General features: G+C 43.4%; 1 protein-coding gene across 9 annotated transcripts in view; it reads right to left on the reverse strand.

Annotated features, from left to right (window-relative positions):
- Positions 1-15,720, reverse strand: part of FBXO15 (F-box protein 15) — a 289,296-nt gene that overhangs the window by 44,575 nt on the left and 229,001 nt on the right. For all 9 annotated transcript variants that reach the window (XM_069957851.1, XM_069957848.1, XM_069957845.1 and 6 more), the window contains exons 3-7: positions 11,952-12,065; positions 6,818-6,922; positions 4,696-4,941; positions 2,824-3,033; positions 1,129-1,258 (exon numbers count right to left, since the gene is read on the reverse strand). In XM_069957851.1, the coding sequence (XP_069813952.1) occupies positions 1,129-1,258; positions 2,824-3,033; positions 4,696-4,941; positions 6,818-6,922; positions 11,952-12,065 (805 nt within the window). The remainder of the gene's footprint in view (positions 1-1,128; positions 1,259-2,823; positions 3,034-4,695; positions 4,942-6,817; positions 6,923-11,951; positions 12,066-15,720) is intronic.

Consider the following 15,720-nt stretch of genomic DNA (forward strand, 5'->3'; position numbering starts at 1 on the left):
TAGAATGGTCCCTTTTCCCCAGCTAAGTAGGTATGGCCGCCATTCCCATTAGAGGCTTGCCGTGATGCAATTACAAAGCCTCTGTGCGGCCAGGACAGTAGAACCCCCCCCCCACAAGTGACCCCATTCTGGAAACTGCACCCCATAAGGAATCTAACAAGGGGGGCAGTGGGGATATGACCCCCTGGTGACAGGCACAGTTATGCCGTAAAAATGAAAAAAAAATTGTATTTTTTATTTTCACAGCACATGTTCTACATATGTGTCCGTCACCAGTGGGGTCTATATGCTCACTGCACCCCTTGTTAGATTCCTTATGGGGTGTAGTTTCCAAAATGGGGTCACTTGTGGGGGGGGGGGGTTACTGTCCTGGCAGTACAGAGGCTTTTTAATTGCATCACGGCAAGCCTCTAATGGGAATGGCGGCCATACCTATTTAGCTGGGGAAAAGGGTCAATTTTTAATTAATTTGGAGGTATTAGGCCAATTATTAGTTTATAAGGTTGAAAGGGACAGGTGTCCATCAAATTCAACCTGTGTTGATCCAGAGAAAGGCAAAAAAAATTCCTTCCTGACTCCATAATAGCAATCAGAATAATCCCTGGATCAACGTGACCCCTGAAATAGGAATAAGGGACAGAATTTAGATAATGTAAAACTCCAATGACGTGTGGTACGCCTTAAAGCTATCCAGTATGCAGAGGCCAGGGTGATCAGGACAGGTGTCACACTGGAAAATGGTGTCCTTCCTGATCCCCCTGTTACGCCACACTCTGCACTTCTTCTGGGGTCTCCTGTTTTCCAGTGTGCGGAACGTCACATAGGTATGGCCGCCATTCCCATTAGAGGCTTGAGAAATGGCATAGCATAGATCAGTATATGCAATCAATATGTCACCCCAACCAGCCCTGTAGGTGGAAAAAGAAAAGCGCTATGGCTCTTAGAAGGCGGGGAGGAACATTGCATTAATTTGGCATCAATGGGCTCTGTCTTGAAGGGGTTAAATAGAAGTAAATTATAAATCTATATAACTTTCTGAAACCAGGTGATTTGAAAGAAAAATAAAATCACCAGAATACTCCTTTAAACCAAAATGCAGTATCGCTTTGTATCAGAAAGAGAGCTTACCTTCCACAATCCAACAATTAGACCAGGATGAAGATGGAAAATTTTAACGTGCATGTCATAGCCAATGAATCTACCAGGATTCTGTTTGTCCAGCAAGTCATATTCTGCAATGAGGGAGAGCCTTCGGGGCCTTGATAAAATAACACATGTTACAAATAAAAAGTCAGCTTTATTAATACCAGTGTGCAAATAGAAAAGTATACAATTGTACAGTACAGTATTTGTAAGGGTACTCGCAGAACTTTTTGACAAAAGCTCTGTATACCTCATAGAGCTAAAATCAGGCTGTGTCATCCTGCTCTGTGGTGAGAGTCTGACTATTAGGGTGGGTTCAGACTGAGGAATTCTTGCGGAAAACGTCCGCAGAATTCCGTCAGCTGTCCGCCCACACATCTGGGCGCCTTTCCGCCAGCCCCATAGACACCATTCTATGGGCCGGCGTATTCCGCTATACGCTGAAAGAAGTGTCATGTCACTTCTTCCAGCGGATCGCGGTATACGCCGGCCCATAGAATGGTGTCTATGGGGCCGGCGGAAAAGCGCGTGCCCGTGCGGGCGGACAGCTGACGGAATTCTGCGGACATTTTCCGCGAGAATTCCTCAGTCTGAACCCACCCAAAGATGACTAAGCATCACCACTGAGCCTGTTTATGCCTATGGAGGACACTGGGGGTGATTAGTGAGGCATGTCACAAGAGAATCTCCACAGAACAGGACAGCACAGCCTGGAGGAGGGGCAGCAGACTTTACCTCTATGTGGTACACAGGGAGCTGCTGTCAGTAAGTCCTGTAAGTACACTAATGGTGATGTCCCAATACCAGAACTTTGACTTCAATACCAATACCAATTTCTCTAAATTGAGACATGAATTATAAAATGGCAAAATGAGATTATTAGAACTTTTATTTTAGCAGTTTTTTTTCTTTACACTTTTTAAGTGCCCTCTATGAACTTTTTAAAAATCTATTAATAGACTGTCAATTCTGATCTATACATTGCCACTAGAGATGAGCGAACCGCGAACATGCTTGAGTCCATCCGAACCCGATCGTTCAGCATTTGATTAGCGGTGGCTGCTGAAGTTGAATAAAGCTCTAAGGTTGTCTGGAAAACATGGATACAGCCAATGACTATATCCATGTTTTCCACATAGCCTTAGGGCTTTATCCAACTTCAGCAGCCACTGCTAATCAAATGCCGAACGCTCAGGTTCGGATGAACTCGAGCATGTTCGAGGTTCGCTCATCTCTAATTGCCACAGTATTTCTACAGCTTTGCATAGATCAGTAAAAACAGTGCTCTGCTAATGGAGTTAGCAGAGAGACACTGGCAGGGACGGAGGGCAAGTATAGACCTCTGGCTTGTTAAGTGACCCAACGGCACCTCGCAGTTACATAGCAGAAGTGCCAATCAGACACCTGACAGGTGCAGCAGCTGTAAATCATCCATTTCAATGTTGTGATCACGCTACATTGCTAAACACTAAAAGGGTTACATGACCAGTGATCGTGCTACATTTAGCAACTTATTTACTCTAGAGAGTCATAACGGCAGGACATACAAAAGTTATTACATGACATCGCCAACACGAGATAAAGCTGGATGTCTGACCACAAGATGATGACATTCTTATTTCACTCATACTTCAATAAAACTTCTCCAAAACTACAGTATTTTATTATTATCATACACACCCATTTGTCATAGGCCTGAAAGATTTATCTGTCAGCACTGGTGTGACTCCATGTAGCTGAATCTTCATCAGGGTATGAAATTCAGGCCAAATATAACTCTTCCAGGTCACAGTAAGAGAACTATCCCTACAATGCATATCAGTCCCTTCAATCACTGTTTTCATCCCATAGCCATCCAGAAAGGTAAGGGTCCAAACCAGTCCAGACATCCTGTAAAATGAGCGGAGACATGAACACAGTGAGCAGATGCACACTATAACAACCATGGAGCCACCTAGAATTTTATTTAAAAAAATAATAATAAAATCATTCTTCCTGCTGGTGTAGTAAAACTAAGATCTAAATGGCGCTTGCCACCAAGGTATGTACATAGCATTACTGTCTGTCTTACAAGCAGAGAAATTCTAATTCTGAAATTTAAGATAAGATTTATAAATCTGCCTATGGACAAAACTGTCTGATCTTCCTACAGCAACCAATCACAGCTAAGGTTCCATTCCTCAGATTGCTCTAGTAGAACGAAAAATGAGCTGTGTTTGGTTCCTATGGGAAAACCAGACTGTTTATGTCCACAGACAGACTTAAGATTGGTCCAGAAAGAAGGGGTTAAAGTGAATCTGTCAGCTACAATTCGCCCACAAAGCTGCTGACAATTTTTCTGTGCTTCCATAACTGAAATATTATTTTATTCTCCTGTGTTAAGTGTCAAAGAGGCTTTCCTAAGCTCCTGAAGTGCTTCAACTAGGAAGGACTCCTCGCTCCCCTTCCCATCCCTATTCTTGCATAGGACTCAGCTTCCAGCTGACTATCAATCAAGCAGTTTCAGGTATGGGAAGCGGAGTGAGGAGGCAATCCAGCTTGTTGCACTTCAGGAGCTTTGGAAAGCCAATTTGACACGTTGCACAGAACAAAATCATTCATCTATTTTATGGCATAGACATATGAAAAGGTACCATGTGTTTCCCTGACCCCACAGCTATATACGGTGTCAACAGTCTGGAATGTAAATAGCAGCTGACAGATTCACCTTAAGAATCTGCAACAAAAGCCATAGAAAAATCATACAGATTTTGGTGTGCAATTCTTGTTCCTGATTCTGAAAAATAAAACATAGCACTATACTCACCCCCTCTGGTGCTTCCAAGGTAACGTTACTCTGATACCCTGCAGATCTCTGCAAACCCATGCTCCGGCACTGCTCTATATGTGGCAGCTGCAGACACTGACGATATATATTCAGGGTGGCCAAGAGTACAGAGACAATTGAGAGACAGGAGCAGCAGAGTATAGTGTTTTCCTTTATAATTTGCATACAGTGTTATTTTTTTCTTTCTGGACTTGTGGACTTTACTGTGGAGTAGCTAGGAATCTACAGCAAAATTTTTTTAATAAATCCATGAGCGATACGTATCAGAAATTCACATGCTGCAGACTAATCTACACAGCAGGCAATGGCTGCAAAGTGCATAGGTAAAATTTTAAAAAAATTTTAAGTCATTTTGCTGCTACGGTATTCCACTGTGGAGTCTACATCTAAAAGTAGGGAGAAGTCTACAACATTTCTGCCATGTATGCACATACTGTAACATATATTGCCTTCACAGCCACATTTTGGGCAGGAAACTGTAGCAAGGTTTAATTCTGTCGAATGAAGCAATTTAGCAGTTTCTTGCACAGTGGTTGGCTTGTAGTGTCACCGTCTACTTGCCTTTGCGCTTGGGATTGGAAGATGTCCTAGAGAGATGGGTATACCCTTACAGTAATTTGTTTGCTCTTGCTGGCTAACATTGCTGGGTGACATAAGGCTATATGCAAGCGAGTGAAAACAATACTTCTATAGTACTTTTAAAAATGATGGTTAATGCTACTTACTTTACTGCCTTTTCCATATTAGCTGGCATGCCACTCTGACGCTTTACAGATTTCAGAATCTGAGTCAGTTTCTTTTCTCTGGTGGTTACCAGTTCCCTAACATAGGTCTTCTTCCAATAGCCAGGATCTGGATTGGAATCTGAAATGGCAATGTCACTTAATTTCTTCTCCAGCGAGTTCACAGAGTCATATTTCCAGCGTTGATTAACTTTCAAGCGTGACGTATAAATTTTATACCAGATTACACTGACAAGAAATGAAAGGGGTCTGGTCAAAATAGGGCACTGCTATAAGAATGTACGTATGTTTGGTTTATTAACCATTCCCTGGGTTTATTAACCATCATGAGTTGTACTGTAATATATCCACCATGCTTTAAAGGGAACCAATTAGCCTAATTGGGCTGATATGGTTCCCTGGAGCACTGTGTAAAGATTCTGCAGCGGCCGCAGCTGCTGCAGGAGCTTTGAACTGGAGAAAAATGAGTTTAATAACCCTGGCGTGTGACAGGCAGAGGCGTGGAGGTAGTCGTCTGGGCGGCTCCCCACCCGTCACTAGTCACTGCTCTTTGCCTGGGCGGGATGACAGACTGTCAGAGGCCAGTAATGGACCTAGTCACCACTCTCTGCCTGTCAGCACGCTCGGAGGAGATGATTGACAGGCAGAGAGTGGTGACTAGTGATGGGCGGGGAGCTGCCCAGATGACTACCTCCCCGCCTCTGCCTGTCACGCGCCCAGGTTATTAAACACATTTTTCTCCAGCATAAAGCTTTTGCAGCAGCTGCGGCCGGTACATGCAGCGATTGCTGCAGGAGCTTTATACAGCGCTCCAGGGAACCATATCAGCCTAATTGGGTTGATTGGTTCCCTGTAAAAAGGAACCAATCAGCCCGTTTGGGCTGATATGGTTCCCTTAAGCATTGTATAAAGCACCTGGAGCGGCCCCAGCACGTACCGGCCATGGCCGCAGCAGGTGCTTTATAACGGAGAAAATGACTTTTATTCCCCAGCTCGTGACTAGATACGAGCGGGGAAGTAGTCATGGTGGGCGGCTCCCCGCTCGTATCTAGTCACTGCGCTCTGCCTGTCAGCGCGCTCAGAGGGGATGATTGACAGGCAGAGAGGCCAGTAACTGACCTCTCTGCCTGTCAATCATCCCGCCGAGCGCGCTGACAGGCAGAGCGCAGTGACTAGATACGAGCGGGGAGCCGCCCACCATGACTACTTCCCCGCTCGTATCTAGATAGGTCTTTCCTTTATGACCTGATCCCTGTTTATAGTCTGTTCCTGGTTTTGGCTTCAAAGATCTGTCAGATAAATCTGTCTGTGTAAACGCACCATAAGGGTCCATTTACACAGAAAGATTATCTGACAGATTATCTGCCAAAGATTTGAAGTCAAAACCAGGAATGGATTTGAAAAGAGGACAAATCTTTCCTTTATGATCTGATCTCTGTTTATAGTCTGTTCCTGGCTTTGGCTTCGAATCTTTGGCAGATAATCTTTCAGTTAATCTTTCTGTGTAAATGGACCCTAAAGTTCTGGGCTCTATTATCCCCTCCCTACCAGTTAAAAACCAGTGACAGGAGTCAATAGACCCCTGTTTTAACGATCAGACTCTTGGCAACCAGACATTTCTTACTAATATAATGCATACCATGTCATAAATTGGACTGTGCCTCTCATATAGTCAGGGGCACTAGCTATTTAGCATGATTATTGTTGGGGACACTTTTACTGTAACAGCACTATCTACTTGACATCCTTATGGTTGATGGTTTAATGTGTGTCTCTATTTACTGTTGGGCAGTATCGATTCAATTCTTTTCTAGGTCACTATGTGATATGAATTGCTGCAGGGAGACTGTCTGTTCAGTGTTAATTTATAGGCACAATTATCAAAGATGTGCCCTAGAAAACGCCACTGAAAAGGCGCAAATTTTTGCCTTTTCCGTGGTGTAAACCAGGCATAAGCCCCACTCGCCTAATGGGCTAGTAGGGGGGCAGCAAGGCGGGGAGGAGGAGGTATGGCCTTTTTCCGCACCTAAGTTATCATGGCTAACTGAAACAGGTGTAAACCATGGCAGAATATCAACTTATTTGATCTTAAAGAAACGCTTACTTGTCCCTGGATAGTTCATAGAATCTCTTATTCACACTACCAACCGACATCAAAGATACTGGATCTAAATATGAAAAAATTTTCACAAGGATCTCACATGGTACACTGTAAAAGAGCAAGAAAAGCTATTATTGCTTATATGTTAAAATAAATATATCTTTACCTTAAAATATATACACACATAACAATAATATCACCTGCCTATTATTGTGTATGTGCTTCTCATAATAGGATTCTGAACTGACAAAGCATAGACTCCACAGGACCTCTAGCATCAATACAGAAGAGCTTTTAAGGCCTGTAAGTTGTGAGGTGAGACCTCCTGAATTATAGATGCTGAGGATCAAGATGACACCGTGAACTTTTTGTCCTGTTTCTCAAACTATTTCTTAACATTTTTTGCAGTGTGGTAGGGTGCATTATCCTGTTGCAGGAGACCACTGCCATTAAAGTAATTGGTTACTTTGATGTGAAAAATTTGCAAAGAAATTTCTGTTTTAGCTAATGAGAGTTAGTATTGCTTACTATGTTCCTGATGCACTGGTTTATTTAAAATGTAACTATCATTTTAAAAAAACTTCTGACATGTCAAAGCGACATGTCATAAGTGCATATCAGTTGGGGTCCGGCTGATGAGAACCTTGTCGATCAAAGGACGACATGGCGCTATGATCATGGTAACTAGGCGGCGTTTTGAAAAAAGGATCATGCCACTGAAAAAAAAATTTTTTAGCTGCCTGAAGGTGCATTAGCTTTGTGATGTGTGTTCAGTGGGTATATAATATCATTTAGACATATCATTTAAATATTTAGAGCTCTTCCAAATAATATTCGGCATGTGTACTGAAATGTGATGCTGAAATCTCAATGGATCATAATTATAAAAAAAAAAAAAAGAAAAAAACTTTGTTACATTCATCATTGTAGAGTAATAATAAATTAAAAGCAGGATGCTGAGCGAAAGTAATCAGTGGTTCAATGACACTAAAGAAAAGGCAGGAAGCAGTGTGCTTAATGGATATCTTGCTTCTGGCGTCAATGTTAAATATACTATAAGAAAATTATAGTACTTCATGAGGGGGGGGGGGGGGGACTAATTTCTGATTCTGATCTGCCATTACTAGGATTGAACCATGATGGGATTATATGATTTTCTGGACCAGTAACATCACATTAAACTGAGCCCCTTGAAAACATAAAAAAATGTTCATACCAGTCAGCCTCTGCCTAATATGACACTGAAAGCACTTAAGGAGATATTGGTCATTAGACAGGGTTCTTACGCTGGAAAATGCTGGACATAATTAGATTTTTTTTTTTGTAATAGCCTCTTTGCAAGAAAAAACATAAATACTTGTTCCCAGTTAGCTCATACCCTGTCTAGGTTGTTAACTCTACAATAAGCAATATATTAAACTTACCAATTTATTAAGACACAGACGGGTATGCCAGTGCAAGAGTCACTCCAGTTGCTCTTCCCAACAGAGAAGAGGGTCCCAAGTAGAGGATTACCACATAGTACATATATGCCCTAATGAACAAGCCCTTTAAGGCCTGAGACCTCAGTAAGTGTTATATAAGAGGGAGAGGAATGTGATACTGAAGAGAATTAAAGGAGAAGCAAAATTTTTTATTAAGGTATTGTATTGCCCCTAAAAAGTTATACAAATCACCAATATACACTTATTACAGGAAATGCACATAAAGTGTTTTTTTTCCCTGCACGTACCACTGCATCAAGGCTTCACTTCTGGGATAACATGGTGATGACACGACCCGACTCCCAGAGCTGTGCGGACTGTGGCTGCTGGAGAGCTGGAGAGGTGTTAGGAGGGGGGGCAAACAGGGCAATTGCCCAGGGCCTCCATCCCCCGGGGGTTCCCCTACCGCAGCTACAGTGAAGGGTTAGGGGCAGGAGAACACTGGCAGTGTCTGGGAGTGAGCCCTGCTACAGCTTATTGCTGCTGGCTGCAGGACACTGGGCTTAGCTGTGTGCTCCGTTAGGACCCCTTCCTGGGAGGATGGGGGAGAAGTCTGCAGGGAGGATCACAGCCTGCTACTGCCATAAACATAAGAGGAGGACCACTACACTCAGCATGCTGCTAAATGTAGTAAGTATTCTGTATATGTAGTGTGTTTTGTGTAATGTAAATGATGCATGAATGTAGTATATGTTACACGTCACGTGTATAGTGTGTGGGCTGGATGGTTTGGATTTGTATAATGTGTTTTCATGGATGTGTGTGTGTGTGTGTGTGTGTGTGTGTGTGTGTGTGTGTGTGTGTATATGTGTGTGTGTGTGTGTGTGTGTGTGTGTGTCAGCGCTGCTGACTCCACTGTCCATTAGAAGTGTAGAGGTGAAAAGACTGTACATAGAAGCTGCAGCACAGCCAAGCATACCTGCAGGGCCGTTTCTAGCGGCGGGCGGGCCGGGCGACCGCACGGGGCGCCGACAGCTAGGGGGCGCTGGTGGCACCTTCCCAGACCTCACCTAGCTGCGCACGCCCCCGCCAGCCACATTATCTGCCTCCGCGCCCGACCGCAGCTCCTCCCTCCGCGCCCGCCGGCCACATTATCAGCTTCCCCCGCCCGATCGCAGCTCCTGCTGCCCCGCGCGCCGGCCACATGATCTGCGCAGATCGCCGGACTTCAGCTCCTCCCCGGCCCATCACCTGAAAGCAGGCCGCCGCCCCCGAACACATCTTCTCTATCCTCCAGCAGGCGCAGTGATATGATGTCATTCGCCTGCTTGAGGATAGAGAAGATGCGTTTGGGGGCAGCAGCCTGCTGTCAGGTGATGGGCCGGGGAGGAGCTGCAGTCCGGCGATCTGCGCAGATCATGCGGCCGGCGCGCGGAGAGGCAGGAGTTGCGGTCAGGCGGGGGAGGCAGATAATGTGGCCGGCGGGTGGGGAGGCAGGAGCTGCGGTCGGGGGAGGCAGATCATGCGGCCGCTGGGCGGGGAGGCATGATCGGCTCCTCGCAGGCCAGAAGAGAAGATCTGATGAGAGAGAGAGGGACCCGCTGTGTGCAAGAAGGTGAGTATAATGTTTTGGGGTTTTTTTTGTGTTGTGTTGCGGCAATGAAGGGTATCACTAAGGAGCAGAACATGGGGGGAGGGGGGGGGAGATTATTATTATATAGCAAAACATGGGAGGGGGATTATTATTATATGGCAGAACATGAGAGGGAGGATTATTACTATATGGCAGATCATGGGAGGGGGGATTATTATTATATGGCAGAACATGGGAGGGGGGATTATTTATTATATGGCAGAACATGGGAGGGGGATTATTACTATGGGGCAGAACATGGGAGGGGGAATTAGTACTATGGGGCAGAACATGGGGGGGTTTACTATGGGGCAGAACATGGGAGGGGGAATTAATACTATGGGCAGAACATGGGGGGTTTACTATGGGGTAGAACATTGTAGGGGGATTATTACTATGGGGCAGAACATGGAAGGTGTGATTATTACTATGGGGCAGAACATGGGAGGGGGTTTACTATTGGGCAAAGCACAGGGGGGTTATTACTATGGGGACAGAGCACAGTGGGGATTATTACTATGAGGGCAGCACAGGGGGGTTATTACTATGGGGAAAGAGCACAGTGGGGATTATTACTATGAGGGCAGCACAGGGGGGATTATTACTATGGGGACAGAGCACAGGGGGATTATTACTATGGGGACAGAGCACAGGGGGGATTATTACTATGAGAACAGTACAGGGCGGGGGGATTATTACTATGGGGCAGACCACAGGGAAGATTATTTCTATAGAGACAGCACAGGGGATATTATTATTATAGGGACAGCACGGGAGGGGGGGGGGGGGTTATTACTATGGGGCAGAGCACAGACGTCATAAAAAGGGGAAGTTGTTGTAAAAGTGTGGAGCCTAAGATGTTTGTCTGGCAGGTTCAGAAGAGACGAATTGTAGCTGCAAGAAATCATCATGGAGGCCTGGGCCAGATGGAGAGGGAAAGGAAAATGACGCCTCAGATCAAAGAAGATGTCACCTGTGAGTCACTGACTTTTTTTTTTGTTTCAGTTGAAAATGGTTAAACAACACTGCTCAATGCCATAATACACACACTGCTTCTTCATAGCAACAACTCCCTCCCCCCCTCCCTGACATCACTTGACAGGGGATGGGGGGGGGGGCGCTTTTAGCAAGATTCGCCCTGTAGTCAAAACTACCTAGAAACGGCCCTGCATACCTGTGTTCTCTATGGGAGGGTAAGCTACAGCCAGACAAATCTGATGGTGGCTTATCTCTCTGAGAACAAAGAGGTATAGGGCATTGATTCTCCATCACCCCTGACCCCCTATATCCACTGACATTATCTGTCAGAGGACTGTCCAAAGAGCCCCACACACCTTACACTGATGGCCGAACACATCACAAGCAGCAGGTACCACCGACAAAACTGTGTATGGGGACCTTAAATTGTTGCTACAGTATTTCAGCATTTGGGGCCCTGGTTCCAACTTTGCCCAGGGCCACATTTAGTCTAAAACCGGCCCTAGGCAGAGGGATGCTCAGTGTCCCTCCAGTGCCCTGTGTCCCTCAGTGTCTCTCTGCCATCATCCTGTCCAGCAGCCACAGTCCGCACAGCTCTGGGAGTCGGGTCGTGACATAACCATTTTATCCAGGAAGTGAAGCCTTGATGCAGCAGTAAGTGCAGGGGAAAAAAAACTTTATGTGCATTTCCCATAATAAGTGTGTATTGGTGATACAATACTTTAATAGAATTATCATCAATTCATATTATCATAAAACCAATTAATAAATGAATAAAATGTCTACCAGAAATTAAAAGCTGTTCCTTTAAATGGTAAAACAATGACTAATAGATTTGTATGCAAGAAAGGCACTACACAATAAATTTACAACCCAAAAGTCACATTCTGTTAACCCACAGCATCGCCTAGGCTTGAAAAGCATATCAGAGAGAAGCAGATTGTAAGTGATGCGTTCATTCATGACTCATACAAAATGGTTAGCAAAATTCAATTTAATTCAAATATGATGCTTTTACTTTCGGGTTACTTTTCAAATAATCACTATAACCATGCATATGGCCTGCAGTATAATCTACCATTTCACTCTCTATATACTGTACCTCTCTATGTATGTGGCTTTGCTGTAGCAGGTTGTCCTGGGTGGAGGTATGTACTTTTCAGGTTTTCTTATAGAGGGATAATTCTTATTTGAAGCTGGCTTTGAAATGTTAGCACTGAAACATAAAACAGATTAAGTTAAATTAAAATCTGACATAATCATTGGATTAGCATTAGTAATGACATATGCAACACACTGCACTTGGTAGACCACATTGGAAAGCACCAGTGGTCACTGCAAAATATCATAAAAAGTCACTTTTTTGTAGTTCCAATTTGACAATTTAGTGAGAAATACAGATTGTCAATTGAATAGTAAAACTTCTATTTCAGTAACTTGAGGACATAGCAAGAAAGTAAAAACACAATTGTAATCTGGTTACCCATTGCAGCGTATACACGGAACAATTATCGTTTGAATTTTTGCAATGATGATCCCAATTGAACGATAATCGTCTCGTGTAAACACAGTAAACGAGCGAGAAATCGTTCATTTTGATCTTTCAACATGTTCTCAAATTGTCGTTCGCTAAAAATTTGCAGATCACTTGGTGTAAACAGTCTTTCAAAGATTCACCCTATGTGAAAGATGGGCTTAAGCATCTTAAAAATGATCGCAATAACGATTTTTTTTATGAACTTTCAAACGATTTTTCTAACGATTTGTCTAAACGCTGATCGTTATAAACACCAAATCATTGCTTCAAAATCGTTAAACAATTGATTGGCCAAAATATCTCAACGCATAAGACTACCTTATGTATTAAATTTTTTTAATTGGCCACAGGTCTTCTTTAGCCCATAGATGACAAAAAACGAGCATACTCATCCAGGTGACATCAACAGTGTATGACCGGGCTTGGGACTCGAGCCTGCTTCATACGGGAAGGCACCTGATTGCTTTCAGCTGAGAGCGGATCTCTGTTGCAGGCTATTTTGACTGTTTAGGTGCCACTGTTAAAACTAAAAGCCTTCTGAAGGCCTCGGCAGTTGCCATGACCAATATAATCATTCAGTCTGCCCATGGCACACCGTGTAAGACTGCTGATAAAAATCAATTCAACGCATTGTAACGGCAATGTAAGTAATTGAATAAGCAAACAACTGTTTGTAGAAATCCCCTAGATAGACTAAAAGGGGTATTCCCCTTGTGGGGAACATTAAATATTTTTGCAAACTTGCCTCCTTTTACAGATATGCTGCTCTTTCCCTCCCACAAAGAGATGTCAAGCAGCAAGGAAACAGCAGCATATCAAGATCAAACTTTCTAAATGAATGTATTTGAAAAAATAATGAAAGTGATAAGCCCTACAAGTTTAAAGAGACTCTGTCAGTAGGTTTATGCTGCTCTATTTAAGTGTACCATAAACTAATGATGGAGAAGCTGAACAGAATGATGCATCAGCTGATTCAGAGATATTCTCCTGAATAACATGGACCATAAGTAGTCCTCTCCATTCTAAGCATGAGCCAAGTAGTCCTCATTATACAAACTCCGCCCACCAGCTGCTGATTGCCAGTTATCTATCCATGCTGTGTATAGGCAATAGGGGTGTGGCAGAAATCCTTTTTTCCTGCATATTAGGAGAAAGACTGAACAGAATGATGTAAGTAATACACCGATCTGTTCAGCATTTCTATCACTGGTTTATGCTGCCCTCATTTAAGGTGGATTAAACCTAGTGACAGATTCCCTTTAACTATTATACTGAAATGGTAATACTCCTTTATGGCTATGAACACAGTTAAAAAAATTAAACATTGCTTCCATAATAAACATTAAAATTTTTAAAATAAAAACGTAAAAAAACAAAAACAAACCCATAAACAGAATGGTATCTTGGCATGTGGAAATGTCCGATGGCATAAATGTAAAAAAAAAAGTCAGAATTGTGGGGTTTTTTTGATCACAAGATATCCCACATATTTCTAATATACCCCAAAAGTATACTGATAAACACTACAGATTATGGCAAAAAAAATGGTCCCACACCAGTAAAAAAGTTATAGGGGGTCAAAAAATGTTAATAAAAAGTTTTAGGTAAAACATGACAGAAACTGTGCTCATTGGGTATATTGCAATTGTACCAAGCTGAGGAATATAGAGAACATGTCAACTTTACCACACAGTTAACAGCCTTAAAACTAAACCCAAATCAGCAATATTTTTTTTTTTTTGCTTTGCAGTATATTTTATGGTGACATGGTAGATGTCATTGCAAATTATTATTAATGCAAAGTACAACTGGTAACGCAATAAACAAGTCCTCACAGTGTGCAACATTACAATTCAGTTCAATTCACTTCAATGGAACTGAGCTGCAAAACTGCACCCAAACTAAGTACGGCAGAGGTGCTGTTTATGAAAGGAAGCAGCCATGTTTTTCTAATCCTAGATAACCACTTTAAAGCGACTCTGTACCCACAATCTGACTCCCCCAAACCACTTGTACCTTCAGATAGCTGCTTTTAATCCAAGATCTGTCTTGTGGTCCGTTCAGTAGGTGATGCAGTAATTGTCCTAAACAAAATACTTTTAAATTTTAAGCCCGTGCCAAACGGGAGTATCTGTTATCCGTCCCTCCTCCCCACCCTCTTCATCATTAGTAATGCCACTGGAGCATTTTCTACATGCTGAACACTGCACAGGTCCTTAGCGATCCAGTCCATGTGCCGGGCTGCCACAGGTGGGGAATAGCAGACAATCTGCCTGGAGCATTACTAATGATGAAGAGGGCAGGGAGGAGGGATGGAGGGGTGGTGCAAAGTTAGGGCACAGTTTCTCCCGTTTGGCGCGGGGCTTCAAGTTTAAAAGTATTTTTTTAGGACAATAACTGCATCACCTGCCGAACGGACTGCAGGACAGATCTTGGATTAAAAGCAGCTATACGAAGGTACAAGTGGTTTGGGGGGGGGTCAGATTGTGGGTACAGAGTCGCTTTAAGCAAAATAGTGAATTATGCGAAATGAGAAGCTTAGAGGGTGTGTGCTGTAGGGATCTTCCCAGGGGATAGTGTGTTTGGACACAGTTCACAGCAGACTTGGTGTTTATTTGCAGCATAAAAAGTCCAGCAAACATAAATACAGCAACACCGTGCTTTCAAGAACAAAAACAAATAAAAAAGGTCTTGCCTGTCTGGGCACTTACTAACAGGTTTCTTCACCTATCTGACACTAGATAAACAGTGCGTCTTTCACCTAGATACTGCAGGGTGTAGATTAGCTCCAGCAGTGGCTGTATTCACAGCTCCCAGCAAACACACAGGCTGATCACTCCTCTGCACCTCTGTAGAGCTTTTACTGTCTCAGGCTGATTAGGGTCAGAGCTCACCTGATCCCAAAACCCGAACTGGATCGGGGGGAGGGAATGGCAAGTCCCACTACCAAAACCTACCTGCCATTCCATGTAAATCCAGGCCCGGAAACAATAAATAATAGCTCAGCAGCATAACACTGCTGAGCAACAGATCCCTCCTGGACTTACCATCTCACCGTGTGTAGCAACCTAGGTGAGATGTACACCCCCTCGAACACTTCTCCAGTGACATGTCTACAGTGCTTTTTGTGTATTGCAGCTCTTTTAGTAATGATGCATCATAAATTCTTCTGGTGGACAAAATGTATCAATGGCTTGTCAATGAAGGTGCGTAAAAAGGAACAGCTAGCCAAGGAGGAACCACAAGAATAATTTCTGGGACTGGAAATCTCCATCACAATTGTGACACTTATTCATACAGGAAATTGCCTTAATCAGACAATAAATTGCCACAC

The sequence above is a fragment of the Dendropsophus ebraccatus genome, chromosome 2, assembly GCF_027789765.1.
Source record: "Dendropsophus ebraccatus isolate aDenEbr1 chromosome 2, aDenEbr1.pat, whole genome shotgun sequence".
Classification (NCBI taxonomy): domain Eukaryota; kingdom Metazoa; phylum Chordata; class Amphibia; order Anura; family Hylidae; genus Dendropsophus; species Dendropsophus ebraccatus.